Source organism: Eschrichtius robustus, chromosome 12 (genome assembly GCF_028021215.1).
Source record: "Eschrichtius robustus isolate mEscRob2 chromosome 12, mEscRob2.pri, whole genome shotgun sequence".
NCBI classification, from domain to species: domain Eukaryota; kingdom Metazoa; phylum Chordata; class Mammalia; order Artiodactyla; family Eschrichtiidae; genus Eschrichtius; species Eschrichtius robustus.
In genome coordinates, this window is record NC_090835.1 from 84,328,395 (window position 1) to 84,346,491 (window position 18,097).

An 18,097-nucleotide genomic window follows, 5' to 3' on the forward strand; every position below is an offset into this window, starting at 1 on the left:
CCATAAGGTTAACAGCTGATTTCTCAGCAGAAACTCTGCAAGCCAGAAGGGAGTGGCATGATATACTTAAAGTGATGAAAGGGAAGAACCTACAACCAAGATTACTCTACCCGGCAAGGATCTCATTTAGATTTGATGGAGAAATCAAAAGCTTTACAGACAAGCAAAAGCTAAGAGAATTCAGCACCACCAAACCAGCTCTACAACAAATGCTAAAGGAACTTCTCTAAGTGGGAAACACAAGAGAAGAAAAGGACCTACAAAAACAAACCCAAAACAATTAAGAAAATGGTCATAGGAACGTACATATCGATAATTACCTTAAACGTGAATGGATTAAATGCCCCAACCAAAAGACATAGACTGGCTGAACGGATACAAAAACAAGACCCATATATATGCTGTCTACAAGAGACCCACTTTAGACCTAGGGACACATACAGACTGAAAGTGAGGGGATGGAAAAAGATATTCCATGCAAATGGAAATCAAAAGAAAGCTGGAGTAGCTATACTCATATCAGATAAAATAGACTTTAAAATAAAGAATGTTACAAGAGACAAGGAAGGACACTACATAATGATCCAGGGATCAATCCAAGAAGAAGATATAACAATTATAAATATATATGCACCCAACATAGGAGCACCTCAATACATAAGGCAACTGCTAACAGCTGTAAAAGAGGAAATCGACAGTAACACAATAATAGTGGGGGACTTTAACACTTCACTTACACCAATGGACAGATCATCCAAAATGAAAATAAATAAGGAAACAGAAGCTTTAAATGACACAATAGACCAGATAGATTTAATTGATATATATAGGACATTCCATCCAAAAACAGCAGATTACACGTTCTTCTCAAGTGCGCACGGAACATTCTCCAGGATAGATCACATCTTGGGTCACAAATCAAGCCTCAGTAAATTTAAGAAAATTGAAATCATATCAAGCATCTTTTCTGACCACAACGCTATGAGATTAGAAATGAATTACAGGGAAAAAAACGTAAAAAAGACAAACACATGGAGGCTAAACAATACGTTACTAAATAACCAAGAGATCACTGAAGAAATCAAAGAGGAAATAAAAAAATACCTAGAGACAAATGACAATGAAAACACGACGACCCAAAACCTATGGGATGCAGCAAAAGCGGTTCTAAGAGGGAAGTTTATAGCTATACAAGCCTACCTAAAGAAACAAGAAAAATCTCAAGTAAACAATCTAACCTTACACCTAAAGAAACTAGAGAAAGAAGAACAAACAAAACCCAAAGTTAGCAGAAGGAAAGAAATCATAAAGATCAGAGCAGAAATAAATGAAATAGAAACAAAGAAAACAATAGCAAAGATCAATAAAACTAAAAGTTGGTTCTTTGAGAAGATAAACAAAATTGATAAGCCATTAGCCAGACTCATCAAGAAAAAGAGGGAGAGGACTCAAATCAATAAAATCAGAAATGAAAAAGGAGAAGTTACAACAGACACCGCAGAAATACAAAGCATCCTAAGAGACTACTGCAAGCAACTTTATGCCAATAAAATGGACAACCTGGAAGAAATGGACAAATTCTTAGAAAGGTATAACCTTCCAAGACTGAATCAGGAAGAAATAGAAAATATGAACAGACCAATCACAAGTAATGAAATTGAAACTGTGATTAAAAATCTTCCAACAAACAAAAGTCCAGGACCAGATGGCTTCACAGGTGAATTCTATCAAACATTTAGAGAAGAGCTAACACCCATCCTTCTCAAACTCTTCCAAAAAATTGCAGAGGAAGGAACACTCCCAAACTCATTCTATGAGGCCACCATCACCCTGATACCAAAACCAGACAAAGACGCTACAAAAAACGAAAATTACAGACCAATATCACTGATGAATATAGATGCAAAAATCCTCAACAAAATACTAGCAAACAGAATCCAACAACACATTAAAAGGATCATACACCACGATCAAGTGGGATTTATCCCAGGGATGCAAGGATTCTTCAATATACGCAAATCAATCAATGTGATACACCATATTAACAAACTGAAGAAGAAAAACCATATGATCATCTCAATAGATGCAGAAAAAGCTTTTGACAAAATTCAACACCCATTTATGATAAAAACTCTCCAGAAAGTGGGCAGAGAGGGAACCTACCTCAACATAATAAAGGCCATATATGACAAACCCACAGCAAACATCATTCTCAATGGTGAAAAACTGAAAGCATTTCCTCTAAGATCAGGAACGAGACAAGGATGTCCACTCTCACCACTATTATTCAACAGAGTTTTGGAAGTCCTAGCCACGGCAATCAGAGAAGAAAAAGAAATAAAAGGAATACAAATTGGAAAAGAAGAAGTAAAACTGTCACTGTTTGCAGATGACATGATACTATACATAGAGAATCCTAAAACTGGCACCAGAAAACTGCTAGAGCTAATTAATGAATATGGTAAAGTTGCAGGATACAAAATTAATGCACAGAAATCTCTTGCATTCCTATACACTAATGATGAAAAATCTGAAAGAGAAATTATGGAAACACTCCCATTTACCATTGCAACAAAAAGAATAAAATACTTAGGAATAAACCTACCTAGGGAGACAAAAGACCTGTATGCAGAAAACTATATAAGACACTGATGAAAGAAATTAAAGATGATACCAACAGATGGAGAGATATACCATGTTCTTGGATTGGAAGAATCAACATTGTGAAAATGAGTATACTACCCAAAGCAATCTACAGATTCAATGCAATCCCTATCAAATTACCAATGGCATTTTTTACGGAGCTAGAACAAATCGTCTTAAAATTTGTATGGAGACACAAAAGACCCCGAATAGCCAAAGCAGTCTTGAGGCAAAAAAATGGAGCTGGAGGAATCAGACTCCCTGACTTCAGACTCTACTACAAAGCTACAGTAATCAAGACAATATGGTACTGGCACAAAAACAGAAACATAGATCAATGGAACAAGATAGAAAGCCCAGAGATTAACCCACGCACCTATGGTCAACTAATCTATGACAAAGGAGGCAAAGATATACAATGGAGAAAAGACAGTCTCTTCAATAAGTGGTGCTGGGAAAACTGGACAGCTACATGTAAAAGAATGAAATTAGAATACTCCCTAACACCACACACAAAAATAAACTCAAAATGGATTAGAGACCTAAATCTAAGACTGGACACTATAAAACTCTTAGAGGAGAACATAGGAAGAACACTCTTTGACATAAATCACAGCAAGATCTTTTTTGATCCACCTCCTAGAGTAATGGAAATAAAAACAAAAATAAACAAGTGGGACCTAATGAAACTTCAAAGCTTTTGCACAGCAAAGGAAACCATAAACAAGACGAAAAGACAACCCTCAGAATGGGAGAAAATATTTGCAAATGAATCAACGGACAAAGGATTAATCTCCAAAATATATAAACAGCTCATTCAGCTCAATATCAAAGAAACAAACACCCCAATCCAAAAATGGGCAGAAGACCTAAATAGACATTTCTCCAAAGAAGACATACAGACGGCCACGAAGCACATGAAAAGATGCTCAACATCACTAATTATTAGAGAAAGGCAAATCAAAACTACAATGAGGTATCACCTCACTCCTGTTAGAATGGGCATCATCAGAAAATCTACAAACAACAAATGCTGGAGAGGGTGTGGAGAAAAGGGAACCCTCTTGCACTGTTGGTGGGAATGTAAATTGATACAGCCACTATGGAGAACAATATGGAGGTTCCTTAAAAAACTAAAACTAGAATTACCATATGACCCAGCAATCCCACTACTGGGCATATACCCAGAGAAAACCGTAATTCAAAAAGACACATGCACCCGAATGTTCATTGCAGCACTATTTACAATAGCCAGGTCATGGAAGCAACCTAAATGCCCATCAGCAGACGAATGGATAAAGATGATGTGGTACATATATACAATGGAATATTACTCAGCCATAAAAAGGAACGAAACTGAGTCATTTGTTGAGACGTGGATGGATCTAGAGACAGTCATACAGAGTGAAGTAAGTCAGAAAGAGAAAAACAAATATCGTATATTAATGCATGTATGTGGAACCTAGAAAAATGGTACAGATGAGCCAGTTTGCAGGGCAGAAGTTGAGACACAGATGTAGAGAATGGACATATGGACACCAAGGGGGGAAAACTGCGGTGAGGTGGGGATGGTGGTGTGCTGAATTGGGCGATTGGGATTGACATGTATACACTGATGTGTATAAAATTGATGCCTAATAAGAACCTGCAGTATAAAAAAAAAAAAAATCTGATAACAAAATTATACATCTACATAACATTTATATCAGTCAATTCTGACAAAGCTCTACCGTACTGATGACCTTAATCATTCTTTCTGGAAATACTTAGGCAGCTGGTCCCCTTGTTTAAAAAATTACTCCTCTGTTGTGTGGATAATTCGTATCACACAAACACCTTCCTTTTCTCTCTATTTCAAAGGAAACGTGCCCGTAGCTCATCCAAAAGTAATATAGTGTCATAAAGGTATAAGATAAATGGAAGTGGGGATAAATATAACAGAAAATATATTAACATAAAGAGTACTTAAAATCCACATGAGAACCCCAAAGAGTACATTTGTGTGACTTCAGTGTTGGGGTAACCATTATAATGAATCTGCCAATGCCTCAACTACTCTTTCCCACACACTGGGGGTGGGGCAGGGCCCTCCTCCAAGCCACACTGCAGTTGAGATGTTTATATCAGAGTCCAGTCAGGAGACAAAAACCACATCAGTCATTTGAAAGGGGAAAACTGAGATAAAGAACTATTAACTACCAAAAGGTAGTTAGCTTATAAAGAAGTGAAAGAAAGCTCTAAGGAACACAGAAATAGCAGATATGGGGAAAACACACTACCTCTAGGGCTGAGGCAGACCCTGCACCTTTGGCCACTCAGCTTCCCCGCACACCGTTTTATACACAATTGAACTTCCACGTAACAGCACCACAGCTCTGCCTTCTCACCCGTCAAGACAAAGCTAGCCTTGCAAGGGAAGACGTTCTCACCCTTTCCCCCAGACGAGGAGACAGACAGTCCCAGACATTGGATCCACACTGCTCCTCAAACGCAATCATAATACCTTTGACTCTTCTGTTACCTGAAGACTGTTTTACAAACATAACCTCCAACAACTTGAATAAAAACACAAGGGTAAGAAGAAGAAAGAGGAAGAAAATGGATAATAAATAGAAATCAACACACACACGCACACATACACATGACAAGAAAGAGAAAATATGCAAAGCTATTAAAGTCCTCTTCCTGTAATTGATCACAGGGTAGATCAATATCCATGACTGCCTTCTTCCACTTCCTACTCTCTGTCTTCTCACCCAGAACCACAGGTCAGATTCTCTACCTGGTCGAGTGACCGCAACTTCATTCCCAAAGGTCTGGGTCCTTAATAGTCCTGCTTCCTTTCGTTTGCTGTGGTTTTCCATTAACCTTTACCGTTGGACTTGGAAGTACTGAGAGGCAATACATTGATAACCGGCTCCATGCTCATGGTCAAAGCTTTCTACAATTCATCCTGACCCTGGAAATTCTCTTCTTCATTTACATCTTAATTCGGATAGCAATTCTTTTATTTCCATCTGCTGTTGGCAGAAATGAAAAACACAGATCCTTCTCCTTAATTCCTTAAATGAACACAACACAAGTTTTTCACAGGTAACAGAAATTTACTGAGGTTTGGAAAAATGGGTGTGTTTTATCCATCTCAGAATATGAAATACATAAAATAAAATACTAGACTTCTTAGAAGTCCATCAGCCACCCATTTCCCTGGAAATTTTTGGATGACCACCTTTTCTGGCTTAATAGTACAGATCCCCCAAAACAGATCTGGGGACCAACCATCAGCCTCTGGGTTCTTCTGCACAAACTCAAATTGGATAAAGTAAACACCACTTTATTCTGCAGAGTAATTCGATCTATCACATCCAAACAGTATAAAAACCTCATGAAATATTTTTTATTACCGAAAGAAAAACAACTTCCCATAGTAAAATTCAGGCTACCCCGAAACGCGCCCAGGGTCAGCTTTTATCATCTGCTTCCTGAGCACAAGGCAGGAACTGATGGTTCTCGTAACCACACACCCAGGAGTCTGCCTCCACAGCAACAGGGCAAGACTCCCAGCCATCCAGGACCCACCGCAGAGGCCTCTGTCACATGGAGTCTGCAGCTCCATGAAGACCCACAGCGAGGGGTCCAGGACAGTGACGGGCCCTATGGGGACACAGCCTCCGGTTTGCAGGGGAGTAATGGAGACTCAGCCACTGGGGGAGCATTAGCACCTGAGCCTGAGCTGAACCCCTCCCCTGGGAGGCTCACAGGCTCCTCCAGAAAAGAACTGTTATGGGGCACAGGGTGCCCCTCAGACCATCCCTCCTTGGAACAGACGGTCAGCGACACATCTCCTGACCTGATCATGAAGTATGGAAAGACGGTCCCAGAGAAGGAAGCCCGAGGGAAGGAGAAAATGTGGGAGCCATCAGTCATGTTGTAGAAGGAGACATCCCCTTCCTTGTGGTCCAGGAACACCCCTACCCTGCGGGGAACCTGTCTGAGGGATAGCTGAGTCAGAGGTACACTAAGGGCACAATATCCAGCTTCATACTTCCCCACAACCCAGAACCCCTTTTCTGGGGATTCTACATACCAGCCGTTCCTGTTCACATTTTCCCTACAGACCCCCAGAGCCCACTCGCTTCGGTCTCCATCCCTGATCTCCACCTCCCAGTAACAGCACCCTGACGTGATGCTCTCAAAGCCCAGTACGCTGTAGGTGCTTCCTGAGCTCGCACTGGTGTCCTTCCAGGCCACAGTCGTGTTTTCATGAGAGACGACAAGGTCTGAATGGGCAGATCCTGGATCCAGAGTGACAGGCCCTGCAGAGAAAGTTGCCTATCATGCAAGGACCTCCCCTGCCCCATAATAAGAGCACACAACCACCCCCCAACCTGGACTCTCAGCTGCATGGGGAGAAGGCTAAGCCCCCCAAGATTAGAAACTTGTGACTCAAGTTCACAGCCTTCCAAGCAGGAAAAGGATCCACAAGATAATTTCAGAGTTACATATGTCACAGGGCCCTGAGGACCAGCCTGGACTTCAAAGACTGAAAAATATCTATTTAGCATCCAATATCAGCCACACCCACCAGCCCCACCTATGTGACTATCAGCACCACAACGCCCCACCACCATTGATGGTGCCAGCATCTACATCACCACTGAGAACTGAAGGAGAAGCCACAGGGGCAGCAGTAGGAACATCCAGAAACAACACGAAGTCACTCACAGGCCTGGAACTTCTCCTTCCGCCAATCTACAAGAGAACCACACATTTCATATCAGGGGTTTGCAGAGACTGTACATATCAGGGTCAGTGCTTAGTCTTCTGAAGCATACTGATGTGAGAGTTATAGAGGAAAATGTTTTGGAAACTTTCAACTGATGCATGTATTTCTTTTCTCTCTCTCTCTCTCTCTCTCTCTCACACACACACACACACACACACACACACAGAACCATCATGCTTCAGCCTCCCTTGAAGGCTAAGCCATAGACCTTAATACTGAGGGATTGAGAGGCTTGATATCAATTTGAACATAAAGGTCACTGCCCAGATTTCACTATAAAATAAAGCTTTCTCAAGTCCCTAGCCACTCATCCGTCCCGAAAACTAGGTTTTCTGGAGAAAGAATTGGGGATATCAAAATTTCCAAGGCTTTCATGTAATTATCAAGAATTAATTGAGGGGCTTCCCTGGTGGCACAGTGGTTAAGAATCCTCCTGCCAATGAAGGGGACACAGGTTCGAGCCCTGGTCCGGGAAGATCCCACATGCCACAGAGCAACTAAGCCCGTGCACCACAACTACTGAGCCTGTGCTCTAGAACCCACGAGTCACAAATACTGAGCCCATGTTCCACAGCTAACAAAGCCTGCGCACCTAGAGCCTGTGCTCTGCAAGAAGAGAAGGCACTGCAATGAGAAGCCCGCACACAGAAAGGAAGAGTAGCACCTGCTCGCTGCAACAAAAGCCTGCACACAGAGACGAAAAACCAACACAGCCAAAAATAAATTAATTAATTTTTAAAAAAAGAGTTAATTGAGCTACAGTAGAAACTAACACAACATTGTAAAACAACTATACCCCAATAAAAATTAAAACAACAGAGCTTATGACATGGAATGTCAAGTTTCCCTCTAGAATGTTGTACTTGATTATTTCCTTTCGTCAGTTATAAAACTGCCTTTTCATCCCATCTTTTGATAGGTAGTGAAGATATATGTTTGTTCATGTGTTTATTGATTTGGAATTTCTTCTTTTATGAAATGCATGTTTGTGCCAGTTCCAGTGCGGGGGGGTAATTTTATACTGACTTACACTAGGTCTTTCTCTATTTAGCATTTTAAGCCTTTGTATATCACATCCAGGGCAAGTATTCTTCCTTTTTGCCATTTTTGTTTGTTTGTATTTTGTTGTTGTATTATGGTGTTTTGATGAGGGAAGTATTTTATTTTTATGAAGTAAAATATGGCATAATTAAAACAAAAAAAAGGGTTAATTGAGCCGAACATGCAGGTTACCTCCAAGCCAGCGGTAGAGAGAATACAACTTGGCTTAACTGAACTCAAAGGATGACTATAAACCATGAGTGGAGAGAATTCGGGATACAGCATCAGAGAAATCTTGCCCAGTTAGGAGGCAACGGAAAGGTTTCAAGGAAGGGAGACAGGTGTTCAAAGTGAGGAAGACATACATTCAGTAAGAGGAAAGACACTAATGAATTCTCTGCCCCCTTTTCACAGTGTTAGTGAAGCAAAAACATCCCTATATGTGAGGGAGAACCCAAAATACTGGATCTAGTCATCTGCTTCCCCCTATAGTTACCCAGAGAGGTTGTAAGCTTCCAGGAGAACCTCAGTGAGAGGCCCCCAAAGATGTCCATGTTCTAAACCCCAAAATGGGTAAATATCTTGTGGTAAAGGGAACTTTATGGATGTATTAAGAACCTTGGGATGGGGTCAAGGGTAGGTGGGAAACAACAGTGCCTAAACAGCTAGACAGGACCTGCCGCTCCTCAGCTGACCCCAGACCAAGGATCTTAAGGACCAGGTCAGGCTAGTCCCTCCAGGGTGATGGCCTGATATGACTAAGGGAGAGCAGAGGGACCCCTTTCTCCACTGACCCAAGGCCACATAATCTCTTCCAACCTCCATACTCCCTTTTGGGAAGAAGAAAGGAAGCTCGCCGCCAACCAAAGCAGAGCCTATATGAGTCATGGGACCCTGAAATGTCTGCACAGGGACAGCTGTTGCCTCCAACAGGGTGAAGACTCGGGAACAAGATTAGAACATTTGTAGAAGTAAGTAAATGACATTTCCGTGCACATTTGGGGTGCATATTTGTGACCACTATCCCCACGTAATACAGGTTCATGCAGAAATTGGCATTTCCGTCTCTGTTGATTTGGTTGATGGAAATAAGATCACAAAAACTGGCCTGACCCATGTGACCCTTTGAGAAAAAAAATGAACTTTAATTTACTTGCTCTTCACCAAGACACTAGTTGACACCCAGCTATAAATTTCTGTATCACAAGTGATCGAGATTAACAAGAAGAAGGGGAAGGAGGGGAAAAGAGAGTTGGCATTTAATTGTGAGACTCCACAATGTATCGAGTGTGATGCTATTCTTCACTTAATTTCCACAGCAAATCATTAAATTACAAATTGTTTTTCCAATTTTATGAATAAAAAGAGATCAAACATTTGTCCACCTCACACTATGAACCTGTCAATATGAAAATGTTGATTCTAGTGTAATGGGATTTGTCCTTACAAAATAGAAGGGTATACAAGATATACATTAAAACACAAGCTCTTTAATCTAGCAGGTAAGGGGGAGATGGTAAAAGAGGACTATCTGATCCTCATGTTTAACATATAAATCCCAGGGAGAATCGGTAAGAATCCCTAAGACGACATCCTCACTCCTCATGCTTTTTTCACCCCTTGGTTTACCCCTCTCTGTCTCTCACGATCTATATTCCTGACTGTAAACAAAAACATTCCAAGCAGGGAAAGGGCATGTTACACAGGCTTTGAGGGTATAGATCTTTAACTCACCCCAAAGCTAAAGGGTCCTTGGGACAACCTTACATTGCACTAGGATGTCCCATACCACACTCCTGCCCTGACCACTACGGGAAGGTTGAGATGGTCTCGTTATCAGAGGCCAACTCAATTCGAGGGTTACCTCAAAATGGCTTAAAAATAAATGTGTCTTGACTGAAATTTCTCAAAGCGGTATCAAGGAGTAGATTACACTTCATGCACCCCAATAACTTGCACAACCTCTGTGTGCTCCCCAACTCAAACCACCATGGTTGTGCCTTGTGGTCTCTCTTCCACCACTACAAGCAACCCCAATCTCTATAACACAAATCTCAGACACACTATTTCCTCCTCATCTCCTCCTCTCTTCCTCCTCCTGGTCTTGTCTTCCTTGATTTGCTCCACACCCTTTCTCTGGGAAACAATTGTGACTCCTCTGTGTTTCTTCACACATTGCCCCTAATAAACCTAACCAGGAATGAGCCTATCAGCAAACACAGAGTTCTCTGAAAAGGAGAGATAATGGTTGTTACATTTTTGTTCCTATTACACAAACGTATACACAGGATTTTTCATATAATTTCAGATCTTTCACAGACCCTCACCCCAGGAGTCCATCAACATCCCAGAAGTTCTGGACCCCAGATCCAGAACACCTGCTCTAGAGCAACTAATTCCTCAGCAACCAAGGAGGCTTGGAGGAAGAAACTGAGTCTGGACAGGGAGTCAGAGCACGAGGAAGCAGACAGAAGACCAATATCCCAGAGGACCAGGAAGAAGCAGGAAAACCAAAACTAGAGCCTAAAGGGGTAGGAGTTTTGGAGCAAGAGGGATCAAGAACCAAGGGCCCCCTTGGGAAGGCCTGAGTCCTAAGCAGGCAAGCATGACTTCTGAAATCTTCCAGGGCTGAGCGATCCCTGATCCACACAGTCATTCCCTGCTGCCGTCCCTCCTCACAACTGACCCCTCCATGGTCACTGCACCAGTGAGCAGTTCCAGTTGGGCCAGGTGTTTGGGGAGGGCGTGGCTAACCCTGACAGTGCCCTGCAGTAGAGGACAGGCCGGAATGGAGGCAGATCTGTGTTCCAAGGAGGAGTCCCTGCGGTCTCTGGATGGAGGTTACAAAAGTGACAAGGAGACCAGGGACACCAACCCCACCCTCATGAGTCCCCTGATGGAGAAGAGGGCAGAGTCCAGGTTGGGGAGGGGAGGCTGCAGGAACTCAGAGCCACTTACCTGCATACAGCTGGGCCTTCCTCCAGGCTGAAAGGGAACACACCCTGGTGAGACCTCAGCCAGAACAAGCCTGCTCGCTGTGAATCCACTGGCCCGTGCCTCCCCTCTGCTCTGCAGGTGAGACTAACTACAGTCGTGGAGAGGCTGGAGAGGAGGTGACCCCCTGCTATGTGCAGACAGTGGGTGTTGTGGGAATTTCCCTGGACCACAGGTCAGGAGCCCTGCATTACAGGCTGACTTACACCACTGTCCCACTGCTGCTGTGTGGTGTTTGGCAAGTGACTTAGCTGTTCTGTGCCTCAAAAACCTCAAAAATTCTTATTCTACTTACGTTGACTTTTGCTGCTAAGGATCAAAACTTCTACTATGTGTGAAAACATTTTAGGGAATACAATATAAATTATTCTATAATTTTAAGAAAGCATCATCATATTCAGTTTTTTTCTGGCAAAGATATATTTGGGAAATAACCCTGAAATGGGAACTATTTAAGGACAGGAATGTGAGATGAGTTCTGGGATAAAAGTGGTTAATCTTTCTCAGATGAAATATTTCTAGAGATAAACATCACTATTCTGGGGCATTGACAGCCCTTCCCATCACATTCCCATGCATGGTCAGCCCAGCTATGCCCCCATAACTTTTTGATCATCACCCAAAGAAACTAGAGGGAACAGACCCTCTTTGGATGCTGTTTTGGGGTGGAGACAGGAGGTCACACTCCTAAACTGAATCACCCCGCTGATTTGGATAGCTCCTTTAATGCAATCTCAGAGCACATGACTTTTGCTTCCAGGTACTGTCTGAAAACCAGGGGCATTCAAGGCTAGAAAACTATCAATATAGTGGGTCAGTCAAGGCTGGAATAAGACCCAGGGTGCATGATGGACCCTGGGGTCACCGTCACACCCAGGCTCCCAAGCACTGGGTGGGAATCAGCAGCCCAGATCTGGGAGAGCCTTTGCAGCTGGGTTCTGCCTCCCAGCAGCCTTCACTTCCGCCCCAGGGAGGGGGTCCACACAGCTGTGTCTGGACAGAAGCAAGGAGAGGGACGCCTTGTCACAGGAGGACAGGAAAACCAAGGACATCAGGAGAGTCACTCACCAGCCAGGTAAGCGGATTTCCTCCAGTCTGAAAGGCAACACACAGGAAGCAGGTGAACTAAGAACCAGAATGTCTCCTACGAAGGGCATGCAGAGAGCTCAGGGGGAAAAGCAGAACTTACCGAGTTCTGCCTGGAGTTCATCTGAAAGAGAGTGCAGAAGAAGCATGAGCTCCCATCCCTAAGAAAAAGAGTCCACAAAATACCACCTCTCTGTGTGTAACCTGGAGGAGCTTCCAACCCCAGACCCATCAGGGCCTCCCTGGCTCCAGCCATCCACCCTGGGTCTCCCCAGCCACCGGCCCTGGGCCCGGATTTCCCCGGAGCCCTGGACTCAGGCAGGCCCTGCGGTCGGTCATCCATCTCAGCGCGGCTGCCGTGCTCTCCAGCCCTGGCCACTGTCCTGCCTTACCTGTGTCCTTCAGCACCTCCTCCTTTGCCCGCCGGTCCTGCTCCTTCACCAGGGGCAGACGCTCCTTTGCTCGCATCGCCTGCAACTTCATGGAATGTTCTCTCTTGGTGTAATATCCAGCCCCAAGCAGCAGGACCATCAGCACAGACAGGCTCACTGAGAAAGCCAGCTTCCAGGGAGAGGCCTGGGGGAAGAAGGGCTCTGCAGCCCGGCCAGAGACCCCGTCAGGGCCACCACCCGGGACACCCAAGCCCAGCACACTCAGGAGCGCCCGGCCCGCTCCCCCAGCCCTGCGGGGACCAGCGAGCAGCGCTGACCTGGGATGAAGATGGCCATGGCCTTCTCCTGGCCCAGGACAGTGTTGAGGACGGAGCAGGTCACGTTCCCTGCAGAGCTGTCTCTCACCACCAGAGCCACTTCCACGCCGAACAGCCCTTCAGAGTCCTGGGTGTGCGTCTCGGAGAACGCCAGGGACTTCTCTCCGCTGAGGTCTCTCCACCGCACCTGGGGCTTCGGGAACCACCCTGAGGACGTGCACACCACACGGACCCCATCCTCCTCGGGCCCTGTGATGCGCACCTGAGGGGCAGAGCCCACACCTGCGGGAGGCAAGATGTAGAGCCCAGGGGGGCCGCCTGGGTCCTGGGGGCCCCAGCAGTGCCTACGTGTGCACAATTCCAGTGGGAGCCCTTCGCCTTGCATTCTGGGGCTCTGGGGGAGGCTGTCCCCTGCAGGGAGAAAGGCAGCCACCCTGCCACGGGGAACACAAGGAAGGAGTGTGGGGACCTCCGGGGGCTCAGAGGGCTGGGACTCTTCTCCCCAGTCATGCAGGTGCAAGGGCTGACGCCCAGTGGAAACAGGAGGAATGTGGTCCCAGGTCCCATCCTTATCCTCAACTCTCCTCACCTCACACACTCTCGCAGGGCACCGGCTTCCACACACACTGCCTCTCTTTGAAAATCACCACCAAAATTAGATCAGATGACAACCCTATCCCCTGAACTCCCCTCCCATATATCCACATCCAGTGGGTTATTTCCGCCAGGATTCCTCACATACATTTCAAACTTAAAATTCCAGAACTGAATACGTGATTTTGCCCCATCTGTGATAGATTGATTGTAAAAAGATTCCCAAATCTTCACTCCCTCTTTATATCCAGCTGGCCCTCGGCCACACACTTTTTGATGCCTTCACACTCTGCCTCTGGGCCGGGTCAGGTGACTCAACTAGCCAGTGAGAGACTAGGCCATGTGACTCAAGCAGAGGTTGTAACATCCTAGTGCCATTGGGCTACCCTCTGCCACAGGGAGGACATGTTTGGTCTGGTGCAGCCTTTCCAGCTGAAGCTTTCCTAGATCAACCAATACCCAGCTGAACAAACCCAGCAAAGGTCCTTATGGTGACCTCCTCAGCTGACTGTAAGGACAAATAAGAATTAAAATTAAGAGGCGTCATTCTCCGCGTTGAAAATAAAGGAAGAGATTCCTCTCCCATCCTTTTCCTTAGAACACTTGCTTTAGAAAACCTGTAATTGTAGGTATTTTCTCCCTACTTCCTTTTTTTTTTTCTTTTTTTAATTTTTTGGCCACACGCCACACGGCATGTGGGATCCTAGTTCACCAACCCAGGATCGAACCTGCAGCCCCTCCATTTGAAGGGTGGAGTTCTAACCTCTGGACCGCCAGGGAAGTCCCCCCCTCCACTTTGAAATGTATATAAATCCTTTTTGAAAACTAGATAGGCCTCTTGCCAGCTTTGGGACCCACGAATGCCTTTCTCTAGGACCTGGGAGCCATCTCTTTGAAATATAAACGTTAAGGGAGATAGCACCCAATTTTTGCCTTCCCTGTGGAAGGGTAGGAGCCTAACTTCAGTGGACACTGAACTCCAAGCTGTAAAACCACCTTCTGTCATAAAGGCATAAGAAATTGTTTTTCCTCTGGATAAAGCCAGTTAGCTAACATAGATAGTCACCTCAATTACCAGGAAAATTTAGGGTGAACTATGTGACAGATGGTGCTATCAAGTCCTCTGACCTGAGGATTAGTTAGTGTTTACCTTGAAAACATGTATGTAATGGGATGTATCTGCTTGACTTTATAAAAGGGGGAGCTTTCTCTCTGTCTTTGCGATCTCTTAGTAGATTGCCTGTGATGTGTATCAGACTCTGGTTTAATGCCCATTCAGTAATAAAACTGTATTCTTTCTCTACTAACTTTGTGAGGACGATGTCTGGTTTGGGAGATTTTGTTTTTAATTGTATTTCCCCAACATCACCAAAGGTGTATAAATAATCCCAAGTAAGATTAGTCAAATACAGTCCAGATTAGCTGTACTCCTTTCATGCCTGAATTACATAAATGGTTATTGTTATATGCCACTGTGATTTTTGTGGCTGTTTGTTACACAGCATTATCATGGCAACAGACAACACATGTAAAACAAAGAATGTTGCCCACCACGCAATTCTACAAGGATCAAGTCATTAGCACTGTAGCCACTCACTGACAGTACACCCCAAAAGGAATTCAGGACAAAAAAAATAGGATAAGGCACTCTGTGCTTTGGAAAAACAGGTCCCTTAGATAGTTAGAGATATCTCAGGGAAAAAAAATTTAATGAACCCAGGTTCTTGCATCTTCTCACACATAGAAAAGCACTAAAATCATTAACTGAGGTGTCTGATCCTCGTGACTAGCAGTAAACGTTCACCGAGATGTATGCTTGTCTGCACACATTTCATGGCCAAAATCCTGTATAAACTGGCTTCTCCTCCTACCTCTTTGGAGCAGTTTCTCAGAGCTACTGAGAGACTGTTTCCCGGATTATATAGCCCTCAGTAAGACCCTGAATAAAACTCAGCTCACAGCTCTTAGGTTGTGTGTGTTTCTTCAGTCGACACACAAAATTTTCAATATTCCTACCACTAAACAACAAACAGCCAAGGCAAAACCCTGGGAGCTTCTGCAGTCCCCTCTTCCCCTCCAAACTGTGTCCCCAAATCCACTCACTCAGTTGGGTCGGCTTTCTAAACCTCACTGATGTCTGATCCCCCGGTCCCTCTATGTGATCCCATTGCCTCTATGTGAGGTCATCCTCTTGACCTCATCACTGCATCCATGCCTCCAGCCTGGCTCACCTTTCATCCATCCTCCTCACAGCTGACAAAGGGAACATTCCAGGCACTGCTCTGTTTAAAATTTCCTCAGCAATCCATCAACACCCCATAGCACAGCATGCAAACTCTTCTATGATCTGGAATTTGCCTTCCCCCCCCAGACTCCTCTCCTCTTCCCCCCAGTTTCCACTACCTATGCCCCTCAGGGACCACACACTCCAGCCCCAAGGACCCTTTGATTAACTGCTAGTAACTGCGATCACCATGCTCTCTGTGGCCCCTGCCTTCTCATGTTCCAGTCCATCAGCATCAAGGGCTTTTTGGAGCCTGGTCTGGTGAACTCAAGTGCCTGCTCAAGTGTGTATTACCTATGAACTCCTCCTGATCGCCCCAGAGAGCATTAACCAACCCCTTCTCTGTGCACCCTCGGCCAGGAACATCTCTTCGTTCCATTATCGTCACCTCTTACCACCCTCCCGTTCACTCATCTTATCAACCATGAGGGCCGGCTTGTGTGCTCAGAACACACCAGCCACACTCCCACCTCAGGGTTTCACGCCGGGTGTTTCCTCTGCTGGGAACTCTGGTCCCACAGATATCCACATGGCTAAATTCCTACTTCCTTTGAGCTTCTGCTCAAATTGTCAAAAAAGCCCAGCCTGAGGCCCCATGCAACACTGAAGCCCTCCTCACCCCTGGTCCCCTTCCACTTTTTTCCTGGCCTCTTATCCTAAATACTTACCACTTCCTAACATCCTCTATAACCTATTTATCTAGTATTTATGGATTGCCTCTAGAATATAAACTCCACAGAGCAGGGAACATTGTTTGGTTCACTGATGTATCCCAGGTGCCCAAAATAGGATGTGGCACAGAGTAGGCTTTCGATATATTTGTACTGAATAACGGAATGAGTGGATGAGCCTCCTGTTATCTGTAAAATGAGGGGCCGATTTACATGGGCCCTGAAGTTCCTCCCAACTCCAATATTCCAGGATCAAAAACATAACTCAAGTCACCAACCTGCCACCTTCAGCTCCAAACTCGCCTCTTCGTAGAAGCCTCCCTTTCTGAAGAAGCAGGTGTACATCCCATTGTCTGAAACCTGGACCTTCTGGATGCGTACGGCAGCCTCCCCCTGGGCAAGGAAGTCGCTCACCAGCGAGGTCCGCCCTACGTAACGAGCAATCTGCTCCTCATTCCGCTCGACTCGGTTTTGATAGATGAACACGGCTTCTGAAAACTTGGAGCGGAACCACCTCAGCTCCATGTCTTCTGCACTTATGGGTGGGGACACACGACAGGGCAGCACGGTGTCTCTGCCCAGCACTGCCACAATGGGATCCGAGGGGCCAATCACGAAGAACTCCTCTGTGGACCCAGACATAGGAGTGAGAAAGACAGAGGGACACAGAGTGAGGGCAGGAAACACACACAGTCTGGTGGGAAGGCCTGGGCAGGCTGGGGACAGGTGTTGGATAACATGAGCCATCATGACCTGAGGGATTGAGCTGTGATGATTCTGAATCTCCGCAAGACATTCTGATCACAATTTTATGACCCAGAAGTGATGTCACAGAGAATCCTTCATCCATCTGTACTGCTGTTTTCACACTCTTTCATGGAAAACTCTAAGTCGGTGGTTGGCAACCTTCAGCATGCAGCAAAATCAGCAAGAGGGCTTGTAAAACACACAGTGCTGCCCCCTCACCCCCACCCTGAGCTTCTGATTCAGTAGGTCTGGGGTGGGCCCAAGGATCTGCATTTCTAAAGAATTCCCCGAGATGCTCATATTGATGTTCCAGGGACATCACTTTGAGAACCATAGCTCTATCCTGGCCCCTCTTGGACAGGACTGAACCCTGACCAAAGAGAATACCTGTGGCCTAGGAGAGAACTCCTTGATCACTCAGCCACACCCAGAAACATCCCCACTGCCAGGCCTACCTTAATTATTGGTGCTCATGACTTTCTCCTCAGCTGAACTACAAGTGCACTGAAAACTAGACGCAAATGCTATTTTCATTAAAAACC

At 45.0% G+C, this 18,097-nt stretch overlaps 1 protein-coding gene across 1 annotated transcript; it reads right to left on the reverse strand.

The window, feature by feature from the left end:
• Positions 1–6,297: 6,297 nt before the first annotated feature.
• Positions 6,298–17,555, reverse strand: LOC137774087 (butyrophilin subfamily 1 member A1-like). Its single transcript, XM_068559206.1, has 8 exons — positions 17,087–17,555; positions 13,260–13,541; positions 12,943–13,143; positions 12,654–12,674; positions 12,533–12,559; positions 11,429–11,482; positions 7,369–7,395; positions 6,298–6,959 (listed from the first exon to the last, which is right to left on the reverse strand). The coding sequence occupies exons 1-8, from the start codon at positions 17,553–17,555 to the stop codon at positions 6,298–6,300; spliced, it is 1,743 nt and encodes a 580-aa protein (XP_068415307.1).
• Positions 17,556–18,097: the final 542 nt, after the last annotated feature.

Excerpts from the sequence above, each read along its gene's own strand:
- LOC137774087 (XM_068559206.1), bottom strand. The coding sequence starts at position 17,555 with ATGGCTCATGTTATCCAACACCTGTCCCCAGCCTGCCCAGGCCTTCCC. Across the intron at positions 12,560-12,653 it reads TGAACTCCAGGCAGAACTCG|ACTGGAGGAAATCCGCTTAC; the intron begins GTAAGTTCTGCT and ends GTTGCCTTTCAG. Across the intron at positions 7,396-11,428 it reads GAAGGCCCAGCTGTATGCAG|ATTGGCGGAAGGAGAAGTTC; the intron begins GTAAGTGGCTCT and ends GTTCTCTTGTAG.